At 37.9% G+C, this 26695-nt stretch overlaps 1 protein-coding gene across 9 annotated transcripts in view; it reads left to right on the forward strand.

Moving 5' to 3' along the window:
* Positions 1 to 25867, forward strand: part of ARHGAP24 (Rho GTPase activating protein 24) — a 732927-nt gene extending 707060 nt beyond the window's left edge. For all 9 annotated transcript variants that reach the window (XM_072810777.1, XM_072810776.1, XM_072810780.1 and 6 more), the window contains 4 exons: positions 1041 to 1114; positions 12131 to 12252; positions 20803 to 21880; positions 25116 to 25867. In XM_072810777.1, coding sequence (XP_072666878.1) covers positions 1041 to 1114; positions 12131 to 12252; positions 20803 to 21880; positions 25116 to 25359 — 1518 coding nt within the window. In that variant the 3' untranslated portion in view covers positions 25360 to 25867. The remainder of the gene's footprint in view (positions 1 to 1040; positions 1115 to 12130; positions 12253 to 20802; positions 21881 to 25115) is intronic.
* Positions 25868 to 26695: the final 828 nt, after the last annotated feature.

Here is a 26695-nt window from a genome sequence, read left to right on the forward strand (position 1 = left end):
ACAGAAAAGTTTTTAATTGCAGTGAATCCAATTTACCTATTTTTCTTTTGTCACTCATGCTCTTAATGTCATATCTAAGAAGTCTTTAACCAAGTTCACCAGGATTTATTCCCTTATTTTCTTCTAAGACTTTTGTGACTTTAGCTCTTACATTTAAGTTTTAAGATACATTTTGAGTTAATTTTGGTTTATGATATGAGGAAAGGTCCAACTTCATCCTGTGGCATATGGCTATCCAGTTGTCTCAGAACCATTTGTTGGAAAGACTGTTGTTTCCTCCACTGGATTTTCTTGGCACTCTTGTTGAAATCGCTGCCTATTTTTAAAATGAAGTTTTACTTTGTTATGTAATATTGTCTGTGGTTGCTTTTGTACCACAACAGGAGAGTTGAGTAGTTGAGACAGAGACCATATGTCTCAGAAAGCTTGCAATATTTACCATCTGGCCTTTTTCAGAAAGAAGAACAAATCAAATTTGATTACATTATCTATTAGTTTTTCTGGGACCATTTACATTTTAGAAGGTCTACAAGGAGAAGAACCCAAGCAATTAATCCCTTTGCAAAATGTCCATGAAGAACAGGCTTTTCATTCTCCATCCCACCCAGTGTATCCTAGACATGGCCCATCTTGAGAGACCTGTTTGTCAGTAGACATGTGTTTGTTCTGAGCACGCCAGAAACGGAAAAGACCTTCACTACATTAAGGCTACTTTTTTTCCCCCAAATAACCTTATTATAAATGAGGCTATCCTCCCTTTTCATCAACTGTTAGCAAGCACTAAAAATGCTAAAAAGGCTTCCCTTACATCTGTTTTTCCACAAATAGTACTTATGGAAATATTTGAAATACTTTTAAAAATCTTTGAAAATATTTGTGAAATGCCCTCTGTAATAGTGGCAAGGTTTCAGGACAGGATTCTTCACTGATGTTATGTGAAACTAATGAAAAAAAAAAAAACCTGTATACCGATTTTTTATTTGCTTTAATTCCAAGGCCAACACTTAGATAACATTTGTTCTCTATTTCTTTTTACTCAGGGTGTTAAGGAATTAGCAAAGCAGGTGAAGAGTTTGCCAGTGGTCAATTACAACCTCCTAAAGTATATTTGCAGGTAAGAATTGCCCTAAAGACAAAACCAAACAGAACAAGATTATATTTAGCCTGATACTAACTTTTGACAATGAATAAAGTCACTGAACTGCTCTGAGTTCTAGTTTTGACCTCTATAAAATTAAAGGATTTGACAAGATGATCTGAAGGTTTCTTTGAGCACTAAAATTGCTTGATTTTGTAATTTGTTTCTTCTGAGTCTTTCTTACTTCTACATATTAAAGATACGTTGCTTTGAACTTCCATCAAAGTTGTTTGTACATGTGCCATGTATCTTTGTTTGGAGAAGGAGCATTTACCTTGGCATGAAAAAGACCTGTATGAGAGTATAGTTTTTTTTTTCCTTTTTTATATAAAATGTGCTGATTTTTATTTTATTTTTTTACGTTTGTTTTTATTTAAGTTCAATTTACCAACATATAGTATAACCCAGTGCTCATGCCATCAAGTGCCCTCCTCAGTGCCCATCACCCAGTTACCCCATGCCCCACCCATCTCCCCTTCCGCAAGCAACCCTTTGTTTCCCAGAATTAGGAGTCTCTCATGCTTTGTCTCCCTCTCTAATTTTTCCCACTCAGTTCCCCTCCATTCCATTATATCCTTTTCACTATTTCTTATATTCCACGTACAAGTGAAACCTTATGATTGTCTTTCTCTGATTGACTGCTTCACTCAGAATAATACCCTCCAGTTCCATCCACGTCGAAGCAAATAATGGGTATTCGTCCTTTCTAATGGCTGAGTAATATTCCATTGTATACATAGACCACATCTTCTTTATCCATTCATCTGTCGAAGGACATCATAGCTCCTTCCACAGCTTGGCTATTGTAGACATTCCTGCTATCAACATTGGGGTGCAGGTGTCCTGGCATTTCACTGCATCTGTATCTTTGGGGTAAATACCCAGTAGTGCAATTGCTGGGCCATAGGGTAGCTCTACTTTTAAATTTTTGAGGAACCTCCACACTGTTTTCCAGAGTGTCTGCACCAGTTTGCATTCCCACTAACAGTGCAAGAGGGAAAAAAGGGTTTCTCCACATCCTCTCCAATATTTGTTGTTTCCTGCCTTGCTAATTTTCCCCATTATCACTGCTGTGAGGTGGTATCTCATTGTGGTTTTGATTTGAATTTCCCTGATGACAAGTGATGCAGAACATTTTCTCATGTGCTTGTTGGCCATGTGTATGTCTTCTTTGGTGAAATTTCTGTTCATGTCTTCTGCCCATTTCATGATTGGATATTTTGTTTCTTGGGTGTTGTGTTTGATAAGTTCTTTATAGATCTTGGATACTAGCCCTTTATCTGATATGTCATTTGCAAATATCTTCTCCCATTCTGTAGGCTGTCTTTTAGTTTTGTTGACTGTTTCTTTTGCTGTGCAGAAGCTTCTTATCTTGATGAAGTCCCAATAATTCATTTTTGCTTTTATTTCCCTTTCCTTCATAGATGTATCTTTTTTTTTTTTTATAGATGTATCTTGCAAAAAGTTGCTGTGGCCAAGTTCAAAAAGGGTGTTGCCTGTGTTCTCCTCTGGGATTTTGATGGATTCTTGCCTCACATTTAGATCTTTCAACCATTTTGAGTTGATCTTTGTGTATGGTGTTAAGAGAATGGTCTAGTTTCATTCTTCTGCACGTGGCTGTCTCAATTTTCCCAGCACCATTTATTGAATAAACTGTCCTTTTTCCAGTGGATATTCTTTCCTGCTTTGTAGAAGATGAGTTGACCATAGAGTTGAGGGCCCATTTCTGGGTTCTCTATTCTGTTCCATTGATCTATGTGTCTGTTTATTTGTGCAGTATCATACTATCTTGATGATCACAGCTCTGTAATACAGCTTGAAATCCAGCATTGTGATGCCCCCGGCATTGGTTTTCTTTTTAGTGTTCCTCTAGCTATTCGGGGTCTGTTCTGATTGCATAAAAATCTTAAGATGATTTGTTCCAACTCTATGAAGAAAGTCCATGGTATTTTGATAGGGCTTGAATTGAACATGTACATTGCTCTGGGTAGCATAGACATTTTCATAATATTGATTCTTCCATTCCAATCCACGAGCATGGAAAGTTTTCCATTTCTTTGTGTCTTCCTCAATTTCTTTCATTAGTGTTCTGTAGTTTTTAGGGTATAGACCCTTTACCTCTTTGGTTAGGTTTATTCCTAGGTATCTTACGCTTTTGGGTGCAATTGTAAATGGGATTGATTCCTTAATTTCTCCTTCTTCTGTATCACTGTTAGTGTATAGAAATGCCACTGATTTCGTGCGTTGATTTTGTATCCTGCCACACTGCCAAATTGCTGTATGAGATCTAGCAATCTTGGGGTGGAGTCTTTTGGGTTTTCTACATACAATATCATGTCCTCTACAAAGAGTGGGGGTTTGGCTTTTTTGCCATTTTGAATGCCTTTTATTGCTTTTTGTTGCCTGATTGCTGAGGCTAGGACTTCTAGTACTATGTTGAATAACAGTGGTGAGAGTGGATATACCTGTCGTGTTCCTGATCTTAGGGAAAAGGCTTTTAGTTTTTCCTCCATTGAGAATGATATTCGGGGCAGCCCTGGTGGTGCAGCAGTTTGGCGCCACCTGCAGCCTGGGGTGTGATCCTGGAGACCCAGGATCGAGTCCCACATCGGGCTCCCTGAATGGAGCCTGCTCCTCCCTCTGTCTGTGTCTCTGCCTCTCTCTCTCTCTCTCTCTGTGTATATGAATAAATAAATAAAATCTTTTAAAAAAAAGAGAGAGAATGAGGTATCCCTGGGTGGCGCAGCGGTTTAGCACCTGCCTTTGGCCCAGGGCGCTATCCTGGAGACCCGGGATCGAATCCCACATCGGGCTCCCGGTGCATGGAGCCTGCTTCTCCCTCTGCCTGTGTCTCTGCCTCTCTCTCTCTCTCTCTCTGTGTGACTATCATAAATAAAATAATAATAAAAAAGAAGAGAATGATATTCGGTGTGGGCTTTTCATAAATGACTTTTGAGATATTGAGGAATGTGCCCTCTATCCCTACACTATGAAGAGTTTTGATCAGGAATGGATGCTGTATTTTGTCAAATGCTTTCTCTGCATCTATTGAGAGGATCATATAGTTCTTGTTTTTTCTCTTGTTGATGTGATGTATCACATTGACTATTTACCAGTGTTGAACCACCCTTGCATCCTGGGGATAAATCCCACTTGGTCATGGTGCATAATCCTCTTAATGTACTGTTGGATCCTATTGGCTAGTATCTTGGTGGGAATTTTTGCATCCATGTTTATTAAGAATATTGGTCTGTAATTCTCTTTTTTGGTGGTGTCTTTGTCTGGTTTTAGGATCAAGGTAATGCTGGCCTCATAAAACGAGTTTGGAAGTATTCCCTCTCTATCCTTCAAAACAGCTTTAGTAAAATAGGCATTATTAAAAAAAATATTTTATTTATTTATTCATGAGAGACACAGAGAGACACAGGCAGAGACACAGGTAGAGGGAGAAGCAGGATCCACACTGGGACCCCAATATGGGACTCAATCCTGTGACTCCAGGACCACACCCCTGGGCTGAAGGCAGGCGTCAAACTGCTTAGCCACCGAAGTGTCCCAAATAGGTATTATTTCTTCTTTAAACATTTGGTAGAATTCCCCTGGAAAGCCATCAGGCCCTGGACTTTTGCATCTTGGGAGGTTTTTGATAACTGCTTCACTTTCTTCCCTGGTTATTGGCCTGTTCAGGTTTTCTATTTTTTTCTGTTCCAGTTTTGACAATTTGTGGGTTTCCAGAAATGCATCCATTTCTTCTAGATTGCCTGATTTTTTTGGCATATAGCTGCTCATAATACGTTTTTAAAATCATTTGTATTTCCTTGGTATTGGTTGTAATCTCTCCTCTTTCATTCGTAATTTTATTGAGTCTTTTTTATTTTTAATAAGACTGGCTAGGGGTTTATCTATCTTATTAATTCTTTCAAAGAACGAGCTCCTGGTTTTGTTGAACTGTTCTACAGTTCTGATCTCTATTTCATTGAGTTCTGCTCAAATCATTATTATCTCTCTTCTGCTTGGTGTAGGCTTTACTTGCTGTTCTTTCTCCAATTCCTTTAGGTGCAAGGTTAGCTTGTACATTTGAGGTTTTTTTTCCAATTTTTTGAGGGATGCTTGTATTGCGATGTATTTCCCTCTTAGGACTGCTTTTGCTGTATCCCAAAGATTTTGAACAATTGTATCTTCATTTCCATTAGTTTCTATGAATCTTTTTAATTCTTCTCTAATTTCCTGGTTGACCCATTCATCTTTTAGTAGGATGCTCTTTAACCTCCATGTGTTTGAGTTTCTTCCAAATTTCTTCTTGATTGAGCTCTAGTTTCAAAGCATTGTGATCTGAAACTATGCAGGGGAATCGGTTGAAACCTGATTTGTGACCCAGTATGTGGTCCAATCTGGAGAAAGTTCCATTTGCACTTGAGAAGAATGTGTATTCTGTTGCATTCGGATGGAAAGTTCTGTATATATCTGTGAAATCCATCTGGTCCAGTGTATCATTTAAGGTTCTTGTTTCTTTGGTGATGTTGTGATGAGAATATTTGTCATTTGCTGAATGTGCCGTGTTGAAGTCTCCTACTCTTAGTGTTTTATTACCTAAGTATCTCTTTACTCTAGTTATTAATTGATTGATATACTTGATTGCTCCCACACTAGGGGCATAAATATTCATGATTGTTAGGTCTTCTTGTTGGATAGACCCTTTAAGGTATAGTGTCTCTCTTCATCTCTTACTACAGTCTTTGGGATAAACTTTAATTCATCTGATATGAGGATTCCTACCCCAGCTTTCTTTTGAGAACCATTTGAATGGTAAATGGTTCTCCACCCCTTCATTTTCAGGCTGACGGTGTCCTTAGGTCTATCATAAGTCTCTTATAGACAGCAAATAGATGGGTCTTGCTTTTTTATTCAGTCCAATATCCTGAGTCTTTTGATGGGACCATTTAGCCCACTCACATTCAAAGTAACTATTGAAAGATATGAATTTAGTGTCCTCACATTACCTATTCAGTTCCTGTTTTGTGGATTATTTCTTTGGGCTCCCTCTTTCTTTTACAGCGTCCCCCTTAATATTTCTTGCAGGGCCAGTTTGGTGGTCACATATTCTTTCAGTTTCTGCCTATCCTGGAAGCCCTTTATCTCTCCTTCTATTCTGAATGAGAGCCTTGCTGGGTAAAGTACTCTTGGCTGCATGTTCTTCTCATTTAGGACCCTGACTATGTTATGCCCCCCCTTTCTGGCCTGCCAGGCCTCTGTGAAGAGGTCTACTGTTAATCTGATATTTCTCCCCATATAAGTTAAGAATTTCTTGTCTTGTGCTGCTTTGAGAATTTTCTCTTTATCTTTGGAATTTGCAAGTTTTGCTATGAAATGTCGAGGTGTTGAACAGTTTTCATTGATTTTTTGGGGTGTCCTCTCTATCTCCTGGATCTGAATACCTGTTTCCTTCCCCAGATTTGGGAAGTTCTCAGCTAGTTTTTTCAAATATATTTTGTGGTCCTCTCTCTCTCAGCCTCTTCTGGAATCCCAGTTAGATTATATTCTTCCTTCTCAGGCTATCATTTGTTTCTCTAAGCCTTTCCTCATGGACTCTTAATTGTTTTTCTATTTTTTCATCAGCTTACTTCCTTACCATAACTTGTCTTCTATGTCACTCACTCTCTCTTTCATTAGCCCTTGCCATTAGAACATCCAGTTTGGATTGCATCTCATTTAATCTGTTTTTAATTTCAGCCTGATTAGATCTCAATTCTGCAGTAACAAAGTCTCTAGAGTCCTTTATGCATTTTTCCAGAGCCACCAGTAGCTTTATAACTGTACTTTTGAATTGAGTTTCTGACATAGTATTGAAATCCAAATTCTGTAACTCTGTGGCAGAGAGTACTGTTTCCGGTTCTTTCTTTTGTGGTGAATTCTTCCTTCTAGTCATTTTATCCAGTGCAGACTGGCTCTATGAGTAGGCTGAGTCAAAAATATCAACCATGGCCTAAGTAAAATACACCCTTGATGATTCTGAAGAGGTCAGAGATCAGAAAATAAAAGAAAAGAAGAATAGAACAAAATAAAACAAAAAGACCACTAAAGTGAAAAACAAATTTTAAAACAAAGTAGTAAAAATAAAAAGCCAAAAACCAAAAACAAAGAAGAAGAAAAAAGAAAAAAAAAGAAAGAAAGAAAATTAAAGAAAAGAAAAAAAAAAGGAGGGGATGGTGGTGGTGAGGAAGTAGTAGTGGACAGAGAATGTAGTCTACTTGAGAGGTCCTACAAGGTGATCCTCTTGGTTCTGAGTGTATTAAGTTCTGTATGTTAGAAGATGCTCAATCCCAAATTTATACAAACCACCAATCCTTATATAAAGCCCCAACACTGACCACAAAAACATAAACAAGGTTAGAAAGGGGGTACAGAATGGGAAGGAAAAGAGAATATAATCTCACAGAACGAACCAACACAGTGTTCCACTTGGTTCTGGGTATATTTTGGTTGTGTGTTAGAAGGTACTAACTTCCACCATTGTAAAACAAAATGAGGCAGAAAAACAAAAACAAAAACAAAATACCCATATCTCATATATCTACCAAAATTAAGTTGAATACATTGAAGAGAATCCAGAAGTGAAAAATATATCTAAGGCATGTAATTGTAGAAATATTAAAGTCAAAAAGGAAAAAAAAACTTAAAAATGAAGAGTTGGTAAAATATTGTATTTAAGGTGGGAAAAGAGAAAAAAAATATTGGAAATTTTTAGTCTGATATAAAAATGAGTTGTAAGGGGAAAAAAAAAAAAAAGGACCCTCTAGTTCAATATACTATTTTCCCGGGATCCCTGGGTGGCGCAGCGGTTTGGCGCCTGCCTTTGGCCCAGGGCACGATCCTGGAGACCCGGGATCAAATCCCACGTCGGGCTCCCGGTGCATGGAGCCTGCTTCTCCCTCTGCCTATGTCTCTGCCTCTCTCTCTCTCTCTGTGACTATCATAAATAAATAAAAATTAAAAATAAAATAAAATAAAATAAAATCTTTAAAAAATATATATATATATACTATTTTCCCTCAGTCCTGGAGTTTTCCAGTCCTGCTTTTTCAATAAACTTGCTTTTCCCCTGTCCTTCTAGCTGGTCTTCTGGGGAAAGTGTCTGCTGTGCTGATTCTCAGGTGTCTGTACCAGGGAGAGATGCCCCACCTCCTGCCAGGTGGGGGCTCGGTGGGAGTGTCTACTCGTGAGGCCTGTGTTCCCTAGTGGCCCCACCTCTCCTAGGCACATGGTGAAACAAGGAGGAACAACAACACTGGCAGCGGCCAGGTTTCCAGCTCTGGAGTCAAGTCAGTAGCCAGTCTCCCTGTCAACACTGGTCTAGATTCTCCTGGGGGCCAGTGTAGCTGTGGTGATCTGCACAGCTTGGGGGAATCCAGCAGCAGTAGGGTTCTTACTTTCCTGTGCCCTCCCCGCTTCCGCCTGTCCCAGGGGGAGTGCAGGATGGCTGGCTTTGTCCACTTGGATGCCCTGGGATCTGGAGCCCTGTGCCACTGGACCCGTGCTCCCAGGGACCACCTCTCCTGGAGGGAATGGGGCACAGCCACCTCCATCCATTGCCAGGCTTTAGTGTAAAGGCCACTCCTGAGCCTACCCACCTAACTGACTGGCCTCTCCCAAATGCCCCCAAAGGGTTGCTGTCCTCCAACCCTTTACCAATTTCGGACTGCATTTTGCAGTGACCTTTCCCCCACGGGCCCCTCCTCTTATAGTGACTTCAGGAATCTTGAGGCTTCACTATCCCTCCTGTGATTCTGCCCAATTTCCCTGCTAAGCACTTTCCATCAGGGAAAATTCCTGTGCAGATTTGTAAAGTTTCCACTTCTCCAGGACTGGGCTTTCCTGCCTCAGAGGCTTTCGCTGCTCTGCTTCAGCCCTGCTAGTCACGGTTCCCCTCTCCCACTTTATTCTTTTGTGTTTTTTTTCACCTTCCTACCTTGTTAGAAGTGAAAACCCTTCTCTCTGTAGCATTCCTGGCTGTTGTCTCTTTAAATCTCAGGTTGAATTAGTAGCTGTTCAGGATGTTTTGAAAGTTATCTAGATAAGTTTGTGGGATCAGATGAGTTGAGGACCCCTACTCCTCTGCCATCTTGCACATAATCCATTGTCCTGATTTTTAAATGATTGGGCGTCCAGTTTCTATCACTGACTTTTTATGTGTCTTTATGCAATTTTCTTAGCCTCTGTAAGTGTCCTCTCAGATAAAAGAGTATTGAAAACACATGTTTCACACAGTTGTTTTAAAATTTAAATTGTATTTTAAATTGATAATTATTATTTTCTTTTTATTTCTCTCTTATCTCAATTCATTAAAAAGACATTATTATTCAATTCTGTTAGGCCAATAATTGTGCCTGGTAAAGCCCTCACTCATGACCATATTTATCTTACGCCCTGTGATAGTATATGCCATGTCTGTGCACCTGTTTAAGAAACCATATGATTTTATTTCTATGTGGAATTTAAGAAACAAAACAAACAATAATGGGGGGGAAAAGAGAGACAAACCAAGAAACAGACTCTTAACTATAGAGAACAAACTGATGGTTACTAGAGGGGAGGTGGGTGAGGGGATGGGTGAAATCGGTGATAGGTGTTAAGGAGGACACTTGTGAGGAGTACTGGATGTGGTATGGAAGTGGTGAATTACTATATTGTGCACCTGAAACTAATAATACACTGTATATTAGCTAACTGGAATGTAAATAAAACTTAAAGAATAAAGACATCAGATAAATAAAATTGAAACATATTACATTTAAATAAAGAGATGATGATTGACACTGTAAGTCACTGTAAGATATCTTAAATGAAAGCTTCCCAGTTTATTTTTAAGTAATTCAAATTTTTAATTCAATACGGTATTATCATGTGCATATGTTTTTTTGTGTTGTGTCATGATTAGATAAATGTTCACCAGACTGAGAACTATGCCAGACACTGTGGATCTCACTGTTAACCGTAATTGAGTAGAAATTCAAGAATCTCCTACTGTAACTTTTTCTGGTGATAGTAGGAAGCAAATATGAGCTTAGGTTTCATAATTTAAAAATGAAAAGAAATAGTCTCACTGATAACATAGGGTCATTAATACATCAGGGTTCTGTTCTAAGATTTTAAACTAATTTAAGCTGTTGTGTTGAATGAAAAAGGGGAATAGCCTCTTTAAAAAGGAGAAGGCACTTCCTTGAGAACTGTATTATAGTCTTTATCTCCACAGGAGAACTTTACTTCTCTTGAACATTTAAGCAGACTTTTGGTTTCAGCTATTTCAAATAAGAAATTACGGTGGTATGAGTTTTTGCCCTTCAGTTCTATCATAGCTTGGTCTATCTAACAGTAATTAATATGTGGAACAGATGCCTTTCTTCAAAGTCACAGGGGAATAGTCAAGAACTCAGACTCTAGAGTCAGATGATCTGGGTTCAAATCTCAGCTCTGTGTCCTTGGAGAATATTCTTAACCACTCTGGTGCCACATATGTCTTACCTGTAAAGTGGAAATAAGCATAGTATTTTCCTCACACAGTTGCTTTGAGAATTTAATAAGTTAGAACAATGAAATATATAAACACATAAAATATATTATTTTAAATCACCATGAGTTCTCTCATTTTGCTTCACATTATACACTCTAGCTTCATCCATATTGTTGCAGATGGCAAGATTTCATTCTTTTTAATGGCTGAATAATATTCCATTATATATGTATATATTCATTATATATATATTCACATATACATATGTTATATGTGAATATAATATATATTCTTTATATATATGAATATAATATATATATTCTTTACTTTATACAATATTTATATTCTTCATATAATATATGTATATGTGAATATATATATATATTCTTTACCCATTCATCTATGCTAAGTGAAATAAGTCAGTCAGAGAAAGACAAATACCATATGTTTTCATTCATATGTGGAATTTAAGAAGTCAAAGAGATGAACATAGGGGAAGAGGGGGAATAATGAGAGAGAGAGAGAGAGAAGCAAACTATAGAAGACTCTTAACTGTAGAGAACAAACCGAGGGTTGATGGAGGGGAGGTGGAGGAGGGGAATGGGCTAAATGGTGATGGGTATTAAGGATGGCACTTGTTGGGATCAGCAATGGGTGTTATATGTAAATGATGAATCACTAAATCCTACTCCAGTATGTTAACTAACTAGAATTTAAATAAAAATTTGAAACAAAAATAAATAAGTAAATAAAACCAAATGAAAAAATAATAAGTTCTTTCTTATTTCTCATCACTTCCTCTTTGTCTCATCAGTACAATTAGTAAGCCATGAATTCTAGAAATGAAGAGGGGATGGGGAATGAAAAAAGACAGCAAAACTATAAAAATAATCCCTCCTACTAAAATTATTTGGGGGAGGAGTCAGTTTCACATCTCTTATTCTTTAACACCTGATAAATTGAAAAAAAAGTTCCAGTTTTTCATTATCAGTGAACTAAGGTTTTAATTTAAACCATGTTTGAATTCATTTTTTAATAGGCTATAAATTTGAAGTTCACAAATTACTCAAAAAGGTGGGTTGATTCCTCCTCTCTGAAATAAAGGGTTGTACCAGATGATATTATTTATAGTTCTCAAATAGAATGTACATATAAATTTAATGTTTTATTTAAGGATTGAAAGAAAATCCACATTCTTGAATCTCATGTCCATATTATCCAAATACACCTGTTTCTGTGATCAACACAGGAAGTGAAACTAAGCCAGGGCCAGAGATGATATTTGATATGATCCCCTCAAGTCTGATTCTTAATCATTTACAATATATTTTCCCAACATGTGACTGAGAGATGTTTGAATTTCTAAATACTTTTGTCTCCATATTGGATTTGAACATATTCTATTTAATAATTTTCCCAATAAATCACTTTCTTCCACTGACAAATTTGATCCCATTGTTTGTTCATGTTCTTATACCCAACAGGTTCTTGGATGAAGTACAGTCCTATTCTGGAGTTAACAAAATGAGTGTGCAGAACTTGGCCACTGTCTTTGGCCCTAATATCCTACGCCCCAAAGTGGAAGATCCTTTGACTATCATGGAGGGTAAGTAAATTATTAACCTATACCTTCATGAAGAGAACAATAAACTCTTTTGTTTGTTTTGTTTTTTCTAAAATTTATTTATATTCTCTATACCAAAAGTGGGTCTCCAATTCACAACCTTCAGATCAAGAGTCATATGCTCTATTGACTGAGCCAGCCAGGCACTCCTAATCACCTGTCTTTTGGTTGATCAGAGTGTATTCTTTTCTGAGGAATCTAGGGAAATACGTATCTGTGTGGTAACTCCATTTATTGACCTAAGTTCTTTAAGTACAAACTCTTCTCATTAGGAGTCAGGCATTCTTTTGAGTTTACTAAACATAATTTACTAAAAGATTCCTCAGTAGCCTTACAAGAGTAAATCAGCTGTAAAGTACTATGAAAGAACTAGAAAAATCTAGTTCACTTTTTGAGCCTCATGCAATTTTCAGAAAGTTTTAAAAGTAACTATTTTAAGCTAATATATTTTTATTAATTTTGGTTTTATTTGTCTGATTTCAAGAAGTAGAAAAAATGGTTCTCTGTAAGATAATGCTGCTTATAAACTGTTTTGAAACATGAATTGTTTTCTAGATTAGAAAATGCCTCAAATTCTTTTCCACAATGAACTTCTACTTCCATTTGTTTCCAGCAGGCCTTACTGCTTAAGTGCCCTTTTTACCTATGGCCATTAATACTATCATTGTTTTCTAAAAATTGGACTAATTGGGATACGTGGGTGGCTCAGTGATTGTCTGCCTTTGGCTCAGGGCATGATCCCAGGATCCTGGGATTGAGTTCCACAGTGGCCTCCCCACAGGGAGCCTGCTTCTCCCTCTGCCAATGTCTCTGCCTCTCTCTATGTGTCTCTCATGAATAAATAAATAAAATCTTTTTTTAAAAAAATGGACTAATTGAACATTTAAGAATTTAGTAAGGAAGGGGGAAAGAGAAAGATGATTTTTAGTTTTACTCTGAGCTTATTTAGAACAAAATATACTCCTGATACCTTCCTTTCTTGAAAATTCTAATATTTTCATTCCTCTATGTCATATGAGACAGAAAGAAAGCTTTTTAAGTGTCTGCCTACATCAGCTCAGCTTCATTTCCTTGTCAGATATTTAGGGCGATATCAACCGAACATCAGATTTTGGGCAGTACGTTAGTTGGTACAGAAAACGTAATTTCTTTTGGAAGAGTTTAGCAGACATTAGAAAATGTAAAATGTGAAGCTATATGAAGCATACAGATACTTTAGTCTATTGTTTTCTAAAACTTTTATTATGAACTAGAATATATATGATAAGGAAAACCACCAATAACAGGCACACATATAAATCTTAGTGAATTTATATAAGACAAATACTCTAGGGAATGCCTGGGTGGCTCAGTGGTTGAGTGTCTGCCTTCAGTTCAGGGCGTGATCCTGGGGTCCTGGGATAGAGTCTGCATCGGGCTCCCTGTGGGGAGTCTGCTTCTCCTTCTGCCTGTGTCCCTGCCTCTCTTTCTGTGTGTCTCTCACAAATAAATAAATACAATCTTTGAAAAGAAAAAAAAAAAAAGACAATACTCTAGAAATCATCACCTAGGTAGAGAAAGAAAACTTTTTTAGGCATCCCAAAAGTCCATTGCTGTGTCCTGTTCCTCCATCTTACTGCTCCACTCACTTAAAATTCTATTTTACTACACAGACATTTTAATCAATCACTTCCTTGAATTTCGGTGTAGTTTTATCAACAAAATATATTTCCTGGGCATTATATTTAATTTTACAATTATTTTATTTGATATCTTTTTAACATCTTTGGCCCTAATATCCTGACTTCAGTAACATAAAAAGGATAATAAACCAACACCAGTGGGTTTTAATCCCAGGAAGGAAAACTTGGCTAGCCATTTAAAAATCAATGTAATTCACCATATTAACAGACAAAAAAATTTTTCTTAAAAATCTTCTCCATGGATACAAAAAAGTATTTTACAAAATCTAATGCCATTCATGATAAAGACTGTTAGCAAATTAGAAATAAAAGGAACTTAACCTAAGAAAAGTTGTCTATAAAATATGTAGTTATAATATTATACTTAATGGTGAAAGATGAATGCTTTCCCCCGAAGATTGGGCATAAGGTAAGATTGCCTATTTTTGGCCCTTCATCTGTAGTAAAAATCCTAGCTAGTGCAACAAAATATTAAGAAGGAATTGAAGGCAAACAGATTAGAAAAGGAAGTTTTAAAACTCTGTTTATTCACAGGCAACATGATAATTTATGTAGAAAATTCTAGGGAATCTACAAGGAAAGCTACTATAACTAATAAGTGAACTCATCAAGGTCACATGGTATAATGTCAATTCATAAAAATTCATTTATTTCTATACACTAATATTGAATAATTAGAAATTGAACTAAAAATAGAATTTTAGAGCAACACTTAAAAATATAAAAAATGGATAAATTTAAGAAAATATAAATAAGACATATATCCTGAAAACTACTAAACATTTATGAAAAAAACTATGTAAATAGGGAAATATACTATGTTCATCAATTAGAATAGCCAAAATCAATAAGCTATTACTTTTCCTAAAGTTTACCTATAGTCTCAATGTAATTCCCAAAAATATCACAGAAAAAATTTTATTTGTAAAAATTGGCAATCTGATTATAAATCTTACATGGAAATAAAAATTATGTAGAATAGCCAAAACAATATGAAGAGGAAAAACAAAGTTGAAATATACTACTTGAAGACTCAATATAATGTCACCAGTAATCAAGACAGTGTGATATGAATATAGACATATAGATCAATGTCATAGAACAGAATCCAGAAATAAACCCACACATGTCATCATTTGTTTTTGACGTATGTGCCAAGTTAGTTCGGTGGGAAAGTGATAGTCATTTCAACAAATGATACTAGAAAAATTGCTTATCTGTTCAAATATTCACCCAAAACTTTTAGTCAAATGTTCATATCAGCTTTATTTCAAAATACCCCAATCTGAAAACAGACCAGGTGTCCATCAATCAGTGAACAGATAATTTTTGGTACGTTCATAAAATGGAATACTACTCAGCAATAGAAAGAATGAACTATTAATACATCCAATAATATGGGTAAATGTCATAAGTATTATGCTAAATGAATACTGCCTAGACACAAAGACTTCATATTGTATAATTCCATTTATGTGAAATTCTAGAAACAGAAAAACTATAGTGTTAGAAAGCAGATCAGTGGTTGTCATGGTTGGGAGATGGGGGTAGGGAATTGGCTACAAATAGGCACAAGGGAATTGTCTATATCATGATTAGATGTTTCCAGGACTGTCATTTGTCAAAATTCATGATATAACTTACATCTACACATATACAAAATGACACATGTACAAGTTTATTCGTTGCAAAAATACAAATTGAAACTACATTTCACAGAGAGCTGTCATATATGTGTATATGTAAGTGTATTTTAAAGTGCCTACATAATTTTCCTTTAAAGCAAAATCGAATTCTTATCCAATTTTTATGAAGAAGTGCCTATAATGTGGTTTAAATTCAACCTTCATAGAAGTGTACAAGCGAGAGAGAATTTCTGGATCATGTAGCACAGTGGGACTCCTGAATCTGCTCGGACTCTTCAGAATGGGCTGGTGATTCTGACCTCATTATTTGGGCTTCATGTTTTTCATTAGTAACCCAAGGAAGAGAATGACAGAGAGGAGGAAATAAAAAGGAAAAGAGAGTATATAGTGATACATACTTGATCATTACTAAGCTAGTCTGTCCTAAAAAGATATAAAAATGGAAAGAAATTCCCTTTCTTTCTTTCTTTCTTTCTAGGAAAGAACTATTGCCATTTATTATTCTGGAAACTAGATGAAAGCAAAGCCTCCCAAGGTAGAAGAAAGAGATTTCTAGATCACTAGGGCCGTGACAGTCACTCTATAATTATGGCAGGTAACTGGCATGACTGTTCACAGACTCATGATAGAGACCTTGGAAATGTCGCTCTTCAATTAATTAAATGCCCTACATAGTTCACAGCTATAGTGAGAAGCAGTGATGCTTCATGCTTCAAATGTTAATATTCCAGTGATGGGGAAAAGCTCCATTTTTCCCAAAGTACTAGACACTCTGTCATATATAATAGAGGCTGCTAATATTTGAAAGTGTGTCTGTCATATGAGCAAATAGTAAAATAGGACTAAGTACACATGTCTTCAAACAGTACATAATGAGAGTGTTGACAGCCATTTTAACTGTACTAAAATCTTTTCATCAGAATCATTCACTCAAAAAAAAAAAAAAAGAATCATTCACTCCTCCATGCACTGAAAATAGGATGACAAATTCAGAGGTAGCTAGAAAAGATAGATATATAAGACCATTAATTTTATTGAGTCCTTTTTCTTCCACAAATAAATAGATGTCTTTTATTTAATTTCTTATTTAGAATAACCCCAAGTTTACTTGTTACTACTACAGTTAAAATTCCAACAGCTGAAACATAATAGGATGAGTGCATGCTTTGGAGGAAGAAGACAAAGTGAAATTTCACCTTGGTCATTTATCATCTATGTGACCTTGAGCAAACAGCTTACCCTCTCTGAACCTCAGTTTTCTCATCTGGAAAGTTTCAAGTCCTATCTTATAGCCTTTGAGAAGCTTAATTTAAAAGATTTAAGTGAAACATCTCCACCTAACATAGTGTTTCTCAAACTCTAATATACATAGGAATCACCTGGAGATATTGTTAACATGCAAGCTCTGATTCAGAAGGTCTGCAGCAGGTTCTGCAATTTTGAAACTCCCAGGTGATATTTATGCTACTATTCTGTTACTGCTAGTGTCATCAAGGAGCTGGTTAGAAATGTAAAATCTCATGCCCCCCCCCCCACAATACCTACATTTTAACAGAATTCAGGTAATTTGAATGAATATTAATGTTTGAGCAACACTGACCAACATCAGACCTGGCACACTGAAGATTCTTGATCTAAATATACTCTAAGTTTTGGATGATCACAGAAGTGTGCAGGACATAGATGGATTTAACACAATTTTTTCATATTCAAAATTTGATTTTGAATTATACTCAAGTCCGATTTTGTCAAAGTGTTGCTTTAAGCGAAAGAATGACCTCCCCACATATCAGGCCTCTATTCTCTGACAGCTACTCAAATAGTAGCTGTTTGGTAGAAACCTGCATTGTCAAAGCCCTTCTCATCATTTTGTTCACAAAATCTCAATTTAAGTATTTTATATAGAAACTACACTTATTAACTAGAATTTAAGTTGTTTTGCTGTGTCTATTTATTGGAGATTATTCCTAAGAGCTTTTAGCAAGATCATATAAACCCAGTTAACACATCAGATCAGTATAGTTCAAGCCAAAGCAAAATGGTTGATGTTTGTATTAGCCTATACTGTTTTATTATGGGTACATGAATAACTGAATATTTAAAGATTTTCTTGGGCTATTGAGGGAGGAGGGGCTCCAAGTTAGAAAACTAATTGAGAAGGCTGGTTAATAATGACAGCCAATTTTAAGGGGTAGGAACTCAGTTTCTAAGGCAGTGAGGAATATGTGAAAATATATTTGAGATTTCAGCTAATATGCTGAAATTGATAAACCCATTGATTTTTTTAAATAAATTATTGCTTTTAATAATAAATCAGCTATTTCATCCATTATGGTCTGTTAATTTTACTGTCTGAAATTTGTATTCATTTCTAATTCATACTCTACAGTGCATAGTAAAAAATATGAGAATCAAATGGAAATTACAGTATTTTCATCTGTGTAAGATAATTATTGTTTCTCAAAGTTCTTTTCATTGTTTAAAATGCCCTGCCTAATGCTTTGCTGTTTCTTATAGAGCAGGTTTGGTAGTAAAAGATTCTCTCAGTTTTTGTTTATCTAGCAATATCTTTATTTCCCCTCCGTTTTTTTTTTTTTTTAAGATTTTATTCATTTATTCATAAGAGACACAGAGAGAAAGAAAGAGGCAGAGACACAGGCAGAGGGAGAAGCACTCTCCATGCAGGGAGCCCGATGTGGGACTCGATCCCGGATCTTCAGGATCAGGCCCTGGGCTGAAGGCGGTGCTAAACCACCGAGCCACCTGGGCTGCCCTTCCCCTCCATTTTGAATATAGATTTGTTGGATACAGAATTCTTGTGTGACAGTCTTTCAACATTTTGCATATCCTATTACCTTCTGGCAATGAGAAATTATGAGAAATCAGCTATTAATCTTCTTAAGGATCCTTTGTACATGGGTTGGTTCTCTCTTGCTACTTTCAAGATTTTTTTTTTTTTTTTTTAGTTTAAGACAGCTTGACTATGATGGGTCTAGGTTTAGATCCTTTTGCATTTTCATTTTCAGGTATAGCAATTCTTTCTTTTGCCTGCTTATATCTGCTGTTAATTCCCTCTCCTGATTTTTTGTTCATTTCAGTTATTATACTTTTCAACTCCAGAATATTTGGTTCATTTATATGCTTTCTGTATCTTTATTGATAATCTCTATTTGGTAAGACAGTATTCTCATTTTCATCTGATCTCTTTAGATATGGTTTCCTTTAGTTATTAGAACACATTCAAAATAACCAATTTAAAGTCTTTATCTAGTGAGTGCCCTGTCTGGGCTTCCTCAGAGTGTATTTTTCCTACATATGGGCCATAAGGTCTTTATTCTTTGTATGTCTCATAATTTTCATTGAAAAACTGGACATTTTTAAAAAGATTTTATTTATTTATTCATGAGAGACACAGACAGAGAGAGGCAGAGACATAGGCAGAGGTTAGAAGCAGGCTCCACACAGGGAGCCCGATGCAGGACTTGATCCCAGGACTCCAGGATCGTGCCCTGGGCCGAAGGCAGGTGCTAAAACCACTGAGCCACCCAGGCATCCCTGGACATTTTTAGTAGTAAAATACTGTGAGGGCTTTGGATATCAGGTCCTCTCCCTCTTCAGATTTGCTGTTGTTTGTTTAGTGCTTTTTCTGAACTAATTCTATAAAGTTTATATTCTTCACCAAATGTGGCCACTGAAGTTTATGCTTGGTTTGCTTGGTTGTCAATTAATTATTGACAAAGATTTCCTTCTATTGCCTCGGCTCATAAGTTTCCTTTTTTTTTTTTTTTTTTTTTTTTGCCAAGGGGCTCTGTATGCAAATCTTTGACAGTCAGGTAGGTAGTTCGCAACTCTGCAGTAGCCTTCAGTTTCTGCTTGTACAGAGCCTCAAAATCAGCCAGAGGTGAGAGCCTAGGGACTTACTAGTTCTTTCCTGAGCATGCACACAGCTGCAGGGATGTACGTAACCCTAAACATGCGTGTAGTCTTCTAAACTCCCAGGGATAGATCCAAGCTTTTCAAAACCCCCTATGGAAATCTCATTCCTCAGATTTATCTTTTAAGCTTGTGGTTAGCCTATTGTCTGTCCCAACTGTTATTCTGCTGCTTCTGGCAGCCATGGTGTTAAACAAAAGAGCCCTCATTATTTCTGACAAACGCCCCTGAGAAAAACGCTCTTCACACTGGTCAAATTCCTAGTCAGATCAAATAAGGACATGCATTGTGAGGGCGTCTTCAAGAGAACCACCAAACAGGTCAAACAATGGCAATATTCTGGGAATGGAGTTTTGGAATTCCAACTGTGTTCTGGCCATTGCAGGGACTGCCAAGCTGCCAGTTCCCACTGCGATTGTGGAATATTAGTTTTTAAGGCTATTGCAAAGCTAGGGAGAATAGGATGAGGACAAAGTTAAAATACCACAGAGCTTGATGTTCTTACTGAGTCAACCTTTTTTCCTGAATAAACATTTTCCAGACTGTATCGAGCCTTTAATTAACTTCCAGATTCCTACAAATGTTGATTCAGAATACTTTTGTGAATTGCTCTTATGGAGAAGAGGATTTTTGGAGATCCTTATTACACCATTCTGGCTGATGTTACTTAAAATGCCTCAAAGCTTTTGAATAGTGAACAAAAGTCATATGGAACTTCATTATCTTGCAACATTAGAAAGACAGACCATATACCCACCAGAGATCATATAGGGCTTTACTAAGAAATGCCACTAAAATATATTGATCGTTTGAGTCAATTGTCAAATGAGAGATAACATTGACCTTCTCTTAAGACTTCTCACAATTAAATTTCAAACTTCTAGGAAATGGTGTATAATGATTAAAAGCCTATTCTCTGGAACTAGCTCACCCCGTTTCAAGCCCTGATTCTGCTCCTTAATGGCTTTGTGACCTTGGTCAAGTTATTTAACATTTGCAATACAATGATAATAAACTACCTATTCATAGATTTGTTTTAAAATCCAGCTAAACCAACAAAAGTAAAGTGCTTCGTACAGTTCATTATATATGGTAAATGCTCAAGCACTTTTAGCTTCTTTTGCTTTGCTATTGTCATCATTAAGAATATAGTTCAGCAGTACAGACAGTAATGCTTAATGTTCATCTGAATGTGGTTCTTTAAGAGTCTTTTTCAAAATGAGAAATAAAACTATTTCACTCCTACAACTGTGTTTTCTTCGCAATTACAGGCACTGTGGTGGTCCAGCAGTTGATGTCAGTAATGATTAGCAAACATGATCGCCTCTTCCCTAAAGATACAGAACCACAAGGCAAACCCCAAGATGGAGTGAGCAACAACAACAATGAAATTCAGAAGAAAGCCACCATGGGCCAGCTACAGAACAAGGAGAACAATAATACCAAGGATAGTCCTGGTAGGCAGTGCTCTTGGGAAAAGTCCGAGTCTCCCCAGAGAAGCAGCGTGGATAATGGATCCCCCACAGCTCTACCAGGGAGTAAAACCAACAGCCCAAGGAACAGCGTTCATAAGCTGGATGTCTCTAGGAGCCCCCCTCTCATGGTCAAAAAGAATCCTGCTTTCAACAAGGGCAGTGGGATAGTCACCAATGGGTCCTTCAGCAGCGGTAATGCAGAAGGTCTGGAGAAGACCCAAACCACTCCCAATGGGAGCTTACAGGCCAGAAGGACCTCTTCGCTGAAGGGGTCTGGTACCAAAATGGGCACCCACAGTGTACAGAATGGAACAGTGCGAATGGGCATTTTGAACCCCGACACACTTGGGAACCCCTTGAACGGTCGCAGCATGAGCTGGCTGCCTAATGGCTACGTGACCCTGAGGGATAATAAGCAGAAAGAGCAAGCAGGAGAGTCAGGCCAGCACAACAGGCTCTCCACCTATGATAATGTCCATCAGCAGTTCTCCATGATGAACCTTGATGACAAGCAGAGTGTTGACAGCGCCACCTGGTCCACTTCCTCCTGTGAAATCTCCCTCCCCGAGAATTCCAACTCCTGCCGTTCCTCCACCACCACCTGCCCAGAGCAAGACTTTTATGGGGGTAATTTTGAGGACCCTGTTTTGGATGGGCCCCCGCAGGATGACCTCTCCCACCCTGGGGACTATGAAAACAAAAGCGACCGGAGGAGTGTGGGAGGCCGGAGTAGTCGTGCCACCAGCAGCAGTGACAACAGTGAGACATTTGTGGGCAACAACACCAGCAACCACAGTGCACTGCACAGCTTAGTGTCCAGCCTAAAACAGGAGATGACCAAGCAGAAGATAGAGTATGAGTCCCGGATAAAAAGGTGAGGAAAATCTGGAGCTCCTAACTACCAGAAAGGGTGCAACAACCCCCTGTTGTGGGACACGTCTGCACAGGAGGTTAAACGAACTGGCTCCAGAGTCACAGACCCGAGTTCAAGTCCAGGATTCACTCTTTAGTTGTAAGCTGTGGGATATGGGGGAGGCTCTCTATGAGCTTTGGATTCTTACTGTGAAAATCTTAAATATGAGTAGTTGTTACCTTAAAAGCATGTGAGAAATCCTTAAGCATTGTCCCTGGCACAGAATCAGTGCTCAATAATGCTATCTTCTGTAATTAGATATGTGGGTTTCTGTTAAGGCCTGGAAAGAGAGTGGCAGGGATAAATGGAAAGTAAGGATCCTGTTTTCACTGGTGCGAAGAGGATGAAATGAGGGTGAAGAAAAGGTGTCAAAAAAAACCCCAGATCTTTTTTTCTCATTCTTTTAATCTTTGAATGCTAAGAGGGTGTCTGCTGCCTGCTGGGCTCAGCTGCAGGCCTTGAGGGTTCAAGCAGTGAATAAAACAGACCAAAACTCAGCCCTCATGGAACCAGAGCAATAAGTAAAGTAGATCGGATGCTAAGTAGAAGACTAATGCAGGGAAGTGGAGTCAGATGCCTTGGTGAGGTCTAAATTCACGTGTGGTCACAGAGGAAGCTGAGCGATACCTGGAGAGGAGCAAGTGGAAATGCCATGAGATGGGATGGGCGGGGGGCCCCGAGAGGGAACAGAGCGAGGTGACAGAGGACCTTGAGGATCATTGTAAATCTGGCTTTTATCTGAGATTGGAGTCCGTGGAGGTTTTGAGAAAGGTGTGAACATGACGTGTGTTCATATGGACAAGGGAAACTGTAGGCTAAACAAGGAGCAAAAACTGTGATTTGTAAGGAAGAATTATGCCAAAACCTAATTTATATCAGTTTACATCTTCTCATAGGGTGACCAAGGTGGAAGTATGCTTAGCAGCTTCTCTAGGGAGGCTGCCTAGGCTGGATAAGGGGTGTTTGCCGGGTGGCCTGTGTTCACAGCCCTGACTCTCAGATGTCCCATGGACTTGAGAGGTGGGAATATGGAGAATGAGCCCAAGGCTCACAAACAGGACCCTGGGCCAGAAACCAGAAGTCCCACCCCCGCGTTTTCACCGTGGTTACAGAAATTCTAAAACCTATGGTCTTCATGTTCTCCCTTGAGCTTAGTGTAGGGGAAAGGACACTAACTCTCCAGGAGGAGACGTCCCGAGGCTCAGTTCAGCATGGAGCGGCCAGGGTCAGGCTGTGTGACTTGGTGGCCCTCCTCCTTCATGGGTGTTCTAGGGTCCTCACAGTACTGGACATCATTCTTTGTCCTACTTCAATTGCTGCCATGGCTCCAGACGCCATGGGGCTCCTTCCTTATACATAAAGTTGGCTCCAACATATTTTACTATGTGTCCCACCCATTTGTCAATTATCAGGCTAAACGATACATATTCCAAGAACTTTGGTCAAGTAAACTGAAGTACTACTTATACATTAGGTTGAAAAATTACTTTCTTAGAAAGTCATTTTTGTAAACCTTCCTGAGCAGACACTTGGCTTGAATTTTTCTATATAATGCCAAGTGACAGGAGGTTTATGGAAGAAAAGAAATGTCCTCTGCTTATAAGGTAACTCTGTTTCTAAGTGTAGTTTTTGGAACCACTGGCTACCAGAACTCTGGAGTTTCTGCCAATGCATGATGATAACTTAGCACTTAGCACTGGCAAGCGAGAGATAGCACTTTCAACTTAGTACTTGTATGAACAGAGGGGAAAAAGCTGTTCTGAATGGCTGCTGGTGGACACACTCACTTCTGAGAACATTGGTGGCCTATTTATGTTCTGTAATCTGTGGCACATTTCAGAGACCTTGATAAAATAATTGAACTTCCCAGGAGAATGTCATCTCAATGGGCCCTTTTACTGTAGTGTTCTTACCTGCCTGACCACCAGAGGAGGAGATACACAGCAGAGTGGGGCAGAGGAGCTGCCCCATGCCCAAACCACAGAAATAGGAGAGGTTGTTTGTTCTAGTAAATTTTGGTCATTCCTAATTATAGGCATACATTTCTCTTTCAATTTCTTTTAAACTCCATCCCATAAATATTAAAGTTAGAGACAAATTCATAGATAGATGATATAGGTAGGTGATAGATAATATTTTACTTTGTTTAGTTATCAATCACTGATATATGTTGTTTAGCTTTTAAACATGTAAGTTTCATGTTCTTTTACTCTCTCAAAATTAGTTTCTAACTTTACTGTTTGTGCTCAGAAATAATTGTTTCTATGATATCAATTATTTAGCCTGGTTAAAACTATTCTCTTTTTACTGGTTTGAGATTCTATATATGACTAATAGATCAAGTCTGTTAATCACGTTGTTCAAGTCTTTTACATTTCCCCTAATTTCTATCAGATAGATCTATAATTTCTGAGAAAGAAAAATCTCCTAATGTTATTATAGATTTATCAATTTCTCCTTATAATTGTGTTAAATTTTATGTTGAATACTTTGAGGCTAGACTACTAGGTAAATAAAAATAAAGTATTGTTTATATCTCCCTGATGAACTAGTCCTCTTGTCATTAAGTAATGGTCATCTTTAATTATAATCACTTTTTTGCCAGAAACCTACTTTTTCCGGATACTAATATTGCTCTGCCACTTTTGATTCGTGACTTTCTGGCAGAAGAGACTTGTGAAATACCTAGCAATGACATTTTCACTATCATTATTTTTCCCTTGATTGATAGCAAATATGATGTCCTCTTTCCTTCCCATTTTACCAGACTTTCCCCTTTCTTTTCCCCTTTCTTTTAATAAAGCTTCACATTTCAGGTGCCAGCTTCACATGAAATGAGTCCAGGAAGCCCTGTGCTTTGGGTTGCCTCCTACATCTGCCATTCTGTGCATCCTGATAATCAATCTCCGGCTTCTCTGTGCTGACATTCATTTATTCACAATCAGATACCATCTAAGTGCTTCCAAGTGAGGTCTTGGGGTCTTCTTGTTAAAATGATAGTAAATCATCCTAGCATATACAATGAATGAATGAATAAAAATACATCTTTTAAACCATTAGACCTTGCTTCACTGGTTCCAAAGGGCCCGTTACAATTTCCTAACTATTGTGGAGACAGAGTTCAGAAAATCTGTGTCCCTGTCACATTTCAAGTGAATAAAATCACTTTCTTTTTTATTCCCTCCCTCCCATCTAGCTTGGAACAGCGAAACTTGACTTTGGAAACAGAAATGATGACCCTCCACGATGAACTGGATCAAGAAAGGAAAAAGTTCACAATGATAGAAATCAAAATGCGAAACGCTGAGCGAGCAAAAGAAGATGCAGAGAAAAGAAATGACATGCTTCAGAAAGAAATGGAGCAGTTTTTTTCCACGTTTGGGGAGCTGACAGTGGAACCTAGGAGAACCGAGAGAGGAAACACAATATGGATCCAGTGAGCCTGCTTCCTCCCGTTGTCTCCCAATGGATCTGGGAAGGGCTCTGGGGTTCCGGTGGAAACATTACATGGGATCAGGTGGCTGGTCACCTGCTGTACAGTGCTCTAACTGGTGAAGGAATACCATTTACAGACATTATCCATCCATATCTGCAATGTGTACCAAAGTTATATCATGCCCCATAATGCTACTGTCAAGTGTTACAACTGGATATGTGTATAGAGAGTAGTTTTTAAAAAGTAAGCTAAAAAAATGAGAAGCATATCTCAAGAATTATTTTATTGCAAGTCTTGTATTTAAAATGTTAAATCAATATGTTGTTGCAATTTAGCTTGCTTCCAAGCTTCACCCCTTGCACTTAACATAAGCTATTTTTGGCATTGTGTTATCATCAGCTTATTTTATAGATCAATATTTTTATTTCCCCTTTTGCTGAGGAAACGAAGATAAGCAGATATATAAATATATATAAATATATATCAGATGAGTTATTAAAATCAAAACAATACTTTGTGGCTGTGCTGTTTGTGCCAATAGACCTCGCCATTGACCAAAAAGGGAAATGTAAATAGTTTTATAAAATACAATTGAATCACCAGGAACCTTTGATTTGCTCTTTAAGTTTTTCCCTCGACACTGCTCGGTTTTCTTTGTGAGGTGCCTGGACACAGAGAATTTTGGATTTTGTAAAACCCCCTTCTCAAAGCCTATTGTCTGCCTGGTCCGTTGCACAGATGCATGTCTCCCGTGCAGGATGCACTTTGGGGTGGTGGGGAAGTGGTAAAAGCATAAAATGAGTCATGCCATGAATTACTCTGACCTTCTGGATCTAGTCCCTGTAACTGCTAGGTGGTTTCAAGAAAACTTCTTCCCACTCTTGGGAGGTTGAAAAACACCACTTGTTATGCTGTGCCACAGGAACACCTCTTGTCTGTGGACACACTCACTTCTGAGAACTCAGAATGGCTCAGACCATTCCTCCATGCCCCCAGCGAACACACTTTACAATGCAGGCAGTGATCTGGTGAGACCGTAACCCTCTCAGTTAAACTGCTAGAGTATGTGCCAAGTAGTGACATTTTTCTCTCACTCAGGCCTCTGTTGGTTTGGCACCTGGGATTCTGTCTACAGGACAGTGGGCAAAGATAGTGTAGCAAGAGGAGGGGATGGAGCAGATAGACCAGAAGGAGAAGGAGACATGTTTGGAAAGAACAACTACTTTGCTTCTAATTTTTACAATATTGTTCTTCCCAGTTGCAAATGTATTTGTTCACAATAATTTTAAGACTTGAAGGTGTAAAGGTCCAGTTTTGACAAATGTATGACTATTAGTAAT

This window comes from Canis lupus, chromosome 33 (assembly GCF_048164855.1).
Source record: "Canis lupus baileyi chromosome 33, mCanLup2.hap1, whole genome shotgun sequence".
NCBI lineage: Eukaryota > Metazoa > Chordata > Mammalia > Carnivora > Canidae > Canis > Canis lupus.